Source organism: Prunus dulcis, chromosome 3, assembly GCF_902201215.1.
Source record: "Prunus dulcis chromosome 3, ALMONDv2, whole genome shotgun sequence".
NCBI classification, from domain to species: Eukaryota; Viridiplantae; Streptophyta; class Magnoliopsida; order Rosales; family Rosaceae; genus Prunus; species Prunus dulcis.
This window is the reverse complement of record NC_047652.1, coordinates 13,455,660-13,465,859: the sequence shown is the minus strand read 5'-3', so window position 1 is coordinate 13,465,859 and position 10,200 is coordinate 13,455,660. Positions and strand designations below refer to the sequence as shown.

The 10,200-nt window shown below is 40.9% G+C and overlaps 1 protein-coding gene across 1 annotated transcript; it reads left to right on the top strand.

Annotated features, from left to right (window-relative positions):
• Positions 1–7,907: 7,907 nt before the first annotated feature.
• Positions 7,908–8,609, top strand: LOC117621800. Its single transcript, XM_034352346.1, has one exon. It carries the CDS (start codon positions 7,908–7,910, stop codon positions 8,607–8,609), a length of 702 nt encoding a protein of 233 aa, XP_034208237.1.
• The last annotated feature ends 1,591 nt before the right edge of the window (positions 8,610–10,200 follow it).

The following is a 10,200-nucleotide window of genomic DNA, read 5'->3' as shown; positions in this document are numbered from 1 at the left end:
AGACATAGAAAAGCTCTGTACCAAAGAAGGTTACCTTTCCAAGAGATAAGTAGGCTATGTTCTCAAGAGATAAGTAGGGAGCAAGGGAGTTGTTCAACAGGAAAAGCAAACTGACCATCATGGCAAATTGTGCATTTTCTTCTTCACAAGGAACAAACAGAGAGCAAAAGGAGTTGATTTTCTTTTTTGGGAAAAGCAAGGAAAAGACTACCATGGGAATTGACTGTTGATGGTTCTTCTCGGCCAAAATAGATAACTTCCCCTTTATGTGGCATTTAAAAAGAAAGATCTTTTGAAAATATTTGCCGCCCATAATTCAAAGATTAAAAACCTCACTCTAGCATTTCCTATAAAATAAGAGAGAGGGTGAATAGATAAAGGACAACCAAAAAATCAATCAAGAAAAAAAACTCTCAAAGTCACAATTGACAAACTCAAAAAGATCCATTGATCTCAAAAGCCTTCAAACACTGAAGCAACCAAAGCTCATTGAGCCACAAGAAACAAGTCAACCATAATTCAAAACCTCTGATTTTCAGTTTAGTTCAGAGAAACAGTTTCATAAAGCGGGATTTCTCTCGTTACAAATTTGGTTCAGCACAAAGCAAAGTCAAGCAGAGTCAGGTTTTTTTTCTTCACAAATATGAAAACCTCAACAAATTTATAGAAAGCCTTGGTCAAGCTGAACAGGCTCTATAGCGCAACTCCAGCTCAATGATCATCAATCCAGCCAATTTTGCCCTCTCCAGACTGAAGAGGCCTCAATTCTGCCCTTTCAGCAAGTCTTCCATGGCCTGAAATAAATTGAAGCTCTGCCAAACTCAAACATCGGTATCGATTTCCAGCTGAAACTCATCAGTTGAAGGTGTTGACAAGCCAATCTAGCACAGATACATCCAATCCAGCTCGGTTCAGAGGCAGTTATCGAGGCAGAAATCGAAGTCCAACATCCTGTTGTCTTGTTTCGGAGTTGTCACTTAGTTTTTGAGTCTTGTAACAGGTAGTTCTGCCTAAAAATAGTTTACTTTCTTTTTATTTTGGCCATAACTACCCATTTTGTATTGTGAAAAATTATGAAGTCCTCATCAGTCTGAGGCAATAAAAGAACTTACTTGGGAGATATTCCTCACCCAAATTCACAATCGCTTGTTTAGAAATCAAGTAACTTGGGGCGCAAGTTACCTATTTTTAAGAAGTCTACTAAGGTTTTTATTGCTAGCAGTGGCACACTCATACATAAAAGAAAGTTGACTTGTTGACCACCAATGGTTTTCAAGCCAATGTGAAACTTTACCTTACCATCACAGGGTCGAAATCTAAACGGGTGAACAATTTGGCATGCCCAGGAGGACCTCTCAGTACACATACTCCTAGAAAAATCTTATAGTATATGAATATTGGAAGTTCTAGCCAGAATCCATGCTTTTCCATGGAAAGAAATCAAGCAGCTCTCCAAGAAGGACTTGAGTCAAAGGAAAGTGATGCTAGGCAATCATCCCATGGTAGTACCAGGAACAGACGTTCGAGGTTTGGTTCCAGAAGGTTAAACCAGATACAGGAGGCTGTGCTCCAGCAATAGGCCATAACACAAAGGAGCCAGGATACTCTAAATAACATGACAACATGATGCAGTGGCAAGTCAACAGGCAGTTCAGGAAGGATTGTGAGGCTGCTATTGCCAGAATTCCAAACCTAGATGTTGTGGTGTAGCACCTAGATCTCCCTTTTGGACCTTCACCAGGGCTGGCATGGCCATACCAAGAGAATCCTATCATCACAGAGATAGCTGGAATACCAGGACATGAAGAAATCCAAGCTGGACAGAAGGGAGGAACACTTCCTGCCCAAGAACACGAGGCTTCAGTTCTTCCAGAAGGCCTTGCACTAGTTCAGGTACCCCAGAATCAGCTAGAACCTCCACCTATTCCATGGCTGGTGGTCCCACACGGCCAGCCCTTGGCACTTCTGCCTGAGCAACCACTTGTGTTGCCCTACAAGCCTAGAAAGATGGACCCCAATCCATTTCCTCCACTAGCAAGAGGAAGGAGAGGCAGAGGGGGAATCAACCTTTTTGCCAAAAATGGCAGGAACAGGCAGGGGGCAAATTAGAGAAATCATCCCGATTTCGAAGGAGAAAAGGAACATAGGGTGGAAGTCATACATAGACCATATAGAATAGAACAGAGGGCGGAACACAATCAGCCAGAACCAAGTCAAAACCAACACCCTATCAACACCTTGAATGACATGGGAGCACTATAAAGAATGATCAGAGAAATGATGGAGCCTGAAGCCAGAAGAGAAGAGAGGCCCACCTACAGAAAGCCATATCCAGCTTATATTGATCAAATACCTTTATCCCCGGGCTTTAAGGTACCAAACTTCACCTTGTTCAACAGAGAGGATACCTATGCTTCATCAGTTGAGCATATAGGCAGATTCTCTGTCCAATGCATAGCCATAGAAAATAACCCTCTGTTAAAACTAAGACTTTTTGAAAATTCTCTCTTTGGACAAACCTTCACCTAGTATACTAGCTTACTAGCTAATTCTATTCAAACTTGGGAACATATGGAAAATGTCTTCCATGACTACTATTTCAGAATTCAGCCAGAAGTCACCATTAGTGATCTTGCTGCCCTCAAAAGAGTGAAGATGAGCCTGCCCAAGACTTCATAACTAGGTTCAGAAAGCTCAAAATGAATTGCCGGATCCCTATGGAAGAAAGACACTTCATCCAAATGGCTTAAACTGCCCTTAAAATCTCTATAAGGAAGAGATTTGATGGGATGTTGTTTGGAGACCTGGCAGAACTGGCAGACAAAGCATATAAATATGAGGAGCTGCTCAGGGAAGAACAATAGAAAAGGAACTCCTCAAAAGGCACATATTACAAAACCCCATCTTCTTCAGTGCATCTGGTTGAACTGGAGTCATAAGAAGGCACAGAAAGCTTGGAGGAAAGGGAAGTTGCAGTGGCAGAAATGGCGAAATTAAAACATCTCATCAGTTGCAAGGCTCTAACAAGGCCATCAAAGACCAGAAGCCACCATCATTTACAGGAGGGTTTGTTCTAAACAAACCATCACAGAACAAAGTTTATTCCTTCTATTTAACCAAGGTTGATGCTTTGTTTGACGAGATGCTATTACAGAAGGCAATAGAGACACCTCACAGGTTGCCCAAGTCAGAGGAACTCAAGGGAAGATAGTATTGCAGATGGCACAACTCTTGGAACCACTCCACCAATAGCTGTGTTGTTTTCCGGGACGTCATATAAGAGGGAATAACAGCAGGAAGGCTGAAACTAGCTAAGAAACCTCCCTCAGTAACAACATACCCTTTTCCCAACCTCAAGTCAACATGATCAACTTAAATTGGCCAGAACAGAAGAGAGGCAAACTAACAGCAGAAGCTAGCCCCAACATGGGCAGAAGAGTCACAAGAGAGGTTAATCAGAGACTAAAGTGAGTTGGAGGTAATTTTGGATGGGCAGAGTCGGCCCACAACTAGTGTTTTTGACAGGAATGGAGCATCATACCAACATGGCCAGTTTCGGCTCCACCTAGAGGTATAGCCAGGCAGAAGGCTTATCAAAGGCCTACCCAACAGAATAGAAAAATGACAGAGCAGCCAAAGAAGAAGATACTAGTTAAGATGCCTGGAAATGATAAGCCCTTGGCAACTATCATAGAAGGCAGATGGTATTCTATTGGAAAGAGCTGCAGACCAACTTTGGAGCTAACCAGGACACAGAAAAGGAGAGTTTAGAGGCAATACTGCAACTTTCCTAGAAAACAAGGATAATACACAGATGCTTCCGAATGTCAGTTCTGCCAAAAAAGGGAAAAGTCTAGAAGTAGATTCTCAGGCAGAACAGACGACATGTCAACTAGAGGAGCTGACAAAGACAGAAGTTTCGAGCAAGCTTGCTATCCATCCAACCTCACCCTTATCAATCAGCGAGAACCTTCACAATCACACAGTTAATCTGGTCCTACTCCAGTAGTAAGACAAGAAGGTTGGATTGAAGAATATGAAGGGAAACAGTTGGATTAAGAACCATCTGCCGAAGACTAGACTGGACTTCTCGAAACAGGTGAGCAAGAAGACTGGACAGAAGAATATGGAGAAGAACAGATGGGGTACGATGGAGAACTAGATGAAGAAACTATGGCTTTCGGTGCAGAATTAGAAAGCCTGTAACAAGGTGATGTAGACATTAATATGGTGTTCATCCTGCCAGAAAAGTTCAGGATAGTAGAAGTACAAGAAAGCACTTTGGAAAGAGATGTGCTCTCCCAAGAGACTTTCGAGTGCAAATTGGCAGAAGTAGGAGAAGCGCTAGAACAGCAAATACCTGCTGCCGAGATAGGCAGAACTGCCATGAAATTGGCCGCAGAAAAGCTGTGTGTTTCCAAACCTACGAAGGAAATGGCCAATCATCTCAGACCTTTATTCATAACAGCAAACTTTTGGGGTGTTTTTATCCTCACAGATGGAGGTGCATCCATTAATCTTCTACCTCACAGATTGCTGGGTAAAATGGGCAGAACTGATCTGATTTCAATGCGCCTAACATTCACCAACTTCGCTGGGGGCATCACTAAGACTCATGGAATACTAGACGTGGATGTCATAGTACGAACCAAGAAGCTGAAGATTGTCCTTTTTGTGGTAGACACCACTTCTACCACTTACAATGCATTGCTTGGCAGAGATTGGATCCACCAGAGTCTATGTATTCCTTCCACTCTACACCAACAGCTGGCCCTCTAGCATGAAGAAGGTTTTATGAAAATAGTGGAGGCTGACCCACGGCCATTCCTACCATCTGCATTATGTTTTGAGGCTAGGTATTATCATGATGACCTTGGTCCTTTCACTTTCTTTGGAGTCAACCAGAATGGCTTTCCCCATGGTGTCATGGCCCAGAAACTCATTGAAGAAGGTCTGGCTAGTTCTCTAGGGGACTGGAATAGGCCCTGCATTCTCAACCTCTAGAGCTTTGATGTTTAGCTCAAACCAGCAAGAAAGGGATCGAGCTGCAACAATCCGATCCATTACAAATAGATCGTTGGTATATTATGAAGAAATGAAGCTTTTTATGCATAGTCCAGCCATTAACATGGCAGAATTCATGCATGAGAGTATAGAAGAACAGGAAGGAAATCTGCAGGTGGAAGAATTGGAATTTGCACCAGCAACACTGGATGACTCTCTGCCAGAAGTAGAGGATCCTTTGCAAGAAATAAACTTGGGGACAAAAGAGGACCCCAGACCTACTTTCATCAGCATATTACTAGAAGAATCATTGAAGGATGAAATCATTGCACTTTTGCATGATTTTAAAGACTTTCGCATGGCATTATCATGAAATACCTGGACTAGATAGAGGATTGGTGGAGCACAAATTACCAATAAAAGAAGGTTACCTACCAGTCAAGCAGGCCAGAAGAAGGATGTCTATAGAGACATAACTAAAAGTGAAAGAAGAGATAGAAAGACTAGTTAAATAAGGTTTTATCAGACCAGCCATTTATGCTGACTGGTTGTCCAATATTGTACCAGTCCTTAAGAGGAAAACAGGGGTAGTCAGAATATGTGTGGACTACAGAATCTGAATGAAGCATCTCCCAAAGATGAGTATCCAATGCCTATGGTGGACATGTTGGTGGACGGAGTTGCTCACAATCAAATGCTATCATTCATGGATGGCAATGCAGGGTACAATCAGATAATGGTGGCAGAAGAAGACATCCGCAAGACAGCCTTCATGTGTCCAGGGCATATAGGCGCTTTTGAATACATTGTAATGTCTTTTGGCTTAAGAAATGCAGGTGCCACTTATCAAAGAGCTATGAATTCTGTTTTCCATGACAAGATAGGTCATTCTTTAGAGGTTTATATAGATGATGTGGTGATCAAGTCTCCAGAAAAAGGAGACCATGTATCCAATTTAAAGAAATCATTCCAAAGAATGAGACAACACAAGTTGAAAATGAATCCCAAGAAATGCGTTTTTGGAGTTCAAGTTGGCAATTTCTTAGGTTTCTTGGTCCACCAAAGAGGAATAGAAATCGACAAGAACAAAGCAAAATCTATCATGGAAGCTTTGCCACCTCGGAACAAGAAAGAATTGTAGAGTCTCCTAGGAAAGATCAACTTTCTAAGAAGATTGATATCCAATTATACAGGAAAAATCCAACCTTTCTCTTCCTTGTTAAGATTAAAGCAAGAACAGACATGTAAATGGGAAAACAACACCAACATGCTTTTGAGGAAATCAAACACTACCTCTCAAATCCGCTAGTTCTGTCCCTACCAAAGAGAGGCAGACCACTCAAGTTATATGTTTCTGCCTCAGAAGTATCCATTGGGAGTCTTTTAGTCCAAGATAACAAGGAAGGAAAGGAATAGGTAGTATATTACCTGAGCAGAACTCTGACAGAAGTAGAAAGGAAATATTCTACAATTGAGAGACTTCGTTTGGCTTTATACTTTACTGCTATAAAACTCAGACATTACAAGCTACCTTTCACCACCTACATCATTGCCAAAACAGATTTAATTAAGTACATGCTAACAAGACTAATGTTGAGGGGGAGAATTGGTAAGCGGACTTTAGCCCTGTCAGAATTTGCCTTCAGATATGTTCCTAAAAAATTCATCAAAGGACAGGTTGTTGCAGATTTCCTGGCAGATCATCCAGGAGAATAAATTGAAAATATGGATTCCATGGACATAGCCAATGCAGATCTATTAACCAAAGCTCACATTTATTCAGTCCATCTCACCCCCTGGAAGCCCTACTTTGACTGATCTAAAACCAATTTAGCCTTTGGGGCAGGAATTGATTTAGAAGATCCACTAGGAATCATACACTCTTGTTCAGTCCAGCTACACTTCTAGTGCATCAACAACATAGCAGAATATGAAGCTTTGATCATAGGTCTTGAAATGTTGGTAGAATTGGGAGTTCAGTTTGTCGAAATTTTGGGAGATTCCATGCTCGTATTAAAACAAATTGTTGGAGAATACAAGTGTTTGAGTCCCTCCTTAGTTGTCTATTTAGTGGCAGCCAGAAATCTCCTGGCAGAATTCAGGGAAGCCACTTGGGAACATGTTCCAAGGGAAGAAAACCTTGTAGCCAATGAGATGGCCCAGATAGCAACAGGAGTACAAATGCCTGAAGACTGTGTATAGAGAATCATCAAGGTAGGAAAGAAAAGTCTGCCATCGGTTATGACCAGGGGGATGGAGATAGATGTTAATTCTGCCATGATGAGTGAGGAAGACTAAAGACTACCCCTGATTAATTGTCTGCAATATCTAGCCCTCACATTCGAGAAAAGGGTGAGAATCATGGCTTTAAATTATGTCATGTGGAATGAAGAGTTGGTTCGAAAAAGCAAGGATGAGCTACTTTTGAGATGCTTAGGAAGAGAAGAATACATGAAGGTCATGGGAGAAGTCCATGAAGGAATCTGTGGAGCTCATCAAGGTGGAAGGAAGATGTGCTGGTTAATTAGAAGGTGTGGCTACTTCTGGCCAACTATGATGAATGACTGCATTGAATATTCCAAAGGATGTGAGGCTTGCCAAAGACATGGACCAATCCATAAAGCTCCCTCAGTTCCCATGAATCCAGTGGTTAAGCTATGACCATTCAGAGGATGGGCAATGGATCTCATTGGCAAAATCTATCTAGTCAGTAGCAAACAACACTGTTTCATCATTGCACCTACAGACTATTTCACCAAATGGGTAAAAGCCAAACCTGTTAAAGCCACTACATCTTAAGAGATTATCACTTTCATTAAAGAACATATTATACACGATTTGGCATTCCAGAGTCAATCACAATTGACAGGGGATCTTTTTTCATACCCGGAGAAATGCTAGATATGGCAGTAGGATTTAAGTTCAAACTACTTCAATCCACTCCTTATTATGCTCAAGCTAATGGACAGACAGAATCAAATAACAAGGTACTCATCAACATTATCAAGAAAATGCTTGAGAAAAATCTAAAGCAATGGCATGAGAAATTATCAAAAACTCTCAGGGCATATAGAACTTCAAAGATTGATGCAACTGGCATGACCCCATATGCTCTAACCTATGGCCATGATGCAGTTCTACTACCTATGGAAATAGCAGTCCAATCTCTCAAAATTGCTCAGCAACACAATCAGGTTGGAGAAGACTACTCTCAAGCAATGCTGCTAGAACTAGAAGGTTTAGACACAAGCAGAATTGATACCCTCAACAAACTCTTAGCAGAGAAACAGGCTGTAGCAAGGGCCTATAACAAAAGAGTTAGAAACAAGAGTTTTGAAGAAGGAGAAATCGTCTGGAAAGCAGTTCTGCCCCTTGGAACACATGTAGCTGGTCATGGAAAATGGTCATCCACATGGGAAGGTCTTTTCATAATAAAGCAAGTCCTTGGATTGGGGACATATAGGTTACAGGACCAAGATAAAGACATCTATGCTACACCAATCAATGGAAAATGGTTGAAGAAGTTCAATCCAACCATGTGGGATTCACAAGCAGTGCAAACAGACCCTGGAATCGAAGAAGAAAAGGATGGAATTGTTGTTTGAGTTGTACAAAAGTTTTATGATTTGTGTGTTTTATTTCTGCTTTCTTTTGTTTAATTATGATGAAAACAAAAACGCAAAGTACCAAAATAATCAGGATTTTTCATTAAATATAGTCATTTTTCATGACTAAGTTTTATTACATTTTCATTAAAAGATCAAAGCCCTAGTTTCCTAAGGGTTTCTTGCAATCCGGTCTTCTTGGTAGAAATTTCCTATTGGAGGAGCATCTCTTGATGGATAGAGGCGTCTGCAATCTCCATAGTTGGCCTAGATGTTGAGACCATATTATGCACAAGGAAAGTTATTTTGACCTTGGTACCCAGCCCAGCCCCAAGCTTGTTCTGACTATCCCTCAAGCCAGACAGTTGTTTTTGAATCAACTCAAATTTAATATATGTTGATCTAGGCATTCCTATGATCGTGTAAGATTTTGCAGATCGTGAATTGGAGCACCGGATGTTCCAATTCAATAACTTAAAATTTACGTTGATAACCGTCCGATCGTACAATCACGAGCAATCCGACCGTTCGATATGGACCAAACTTGCAGGACGTGTATTCTAAACCTTGTTGAACCCATAGGAACTTCCGAATAGTAAAAAAGAGGGCGTGGGTCCCATGGGCATGGTTGACCCAATTTGGAAAGTTTGAACGCCCAGTTAACCCAGCATCTTCCGTGGCTATCCCATCATCCGAAACATGTAGTTGGACTTTAGGAATGTCTCGTTCCTCGTGTACTTACTTGAAACCCAGGAAACTAGGATTTTTAATTTAAAGTTACTGTTCGAAGCGTTTTATATTAATTTCATACTAGTATTTTGAAATAGGTACTCTGACCACGCGTACACAGCAGGCGAGATCCCCTCAGGGTCAAGCAGTGTGTGACTAGTTGTGAGTGGACGTTGTTTTCAAATAATAAGCATTGATTTTATGATGGAAAACTATGCATGTTTTATTTAATGAGTTTATTATTTTTATTAATTGTGGAACTTGATATTTCTATATATTTTTGGAAATATATTTGGGTTTTGGCATATTGCAAGTATCTTAAGCTGATATATAATATTTTCGAGAATTGCTATATATGTTTGGTTATGTGTAGGGTACGTGGGGTGTTGATGTGAGATTTTGGAAAGAAAGTGGGTTCTAGTATGTCAGTTGAAGTGCTATACGCACTGCCCTATGTACCACCCCGATTACGAAAATTATGGAATGGAATTGGATTATTGAGATAACGGGGTAGTCTGTGAGCGTAGGACTTGTCACAGGCGGACGAGTCTTGAAGATTCAGCTGTACGTGCTAGTAGAGTTAGTCATTCGGTTGGACGGCTTGTTCCCTAGCCACACGGTCAATTGAGGATTCTTCCATGTGGACTAGTCAAACAATCCCCGAATGGATTGTTTCCTTGGTACAACTGGGTGATGTCATATTTATATATATGTACATATGTATACATATATACACATATATATATATATATATATATATATATATATATCTATTCATTTATTCTTATTTCTCAGTGAGGATACTTCCTTGCTCGTGGTGCCAGCGGGCACGCATTTCGAAAGTTTAGTTTGGGAATTGTAT

What these genes read in the sequence shown, in the direction of transcription:
- LOC117621800 (XM_034352346.1), top strand. Translation starts at nt 7,908, where the DNA reads ATGGCAGTAGGATTTAAGTTCAAACTACTTCAATCCACTCCTTATTAT.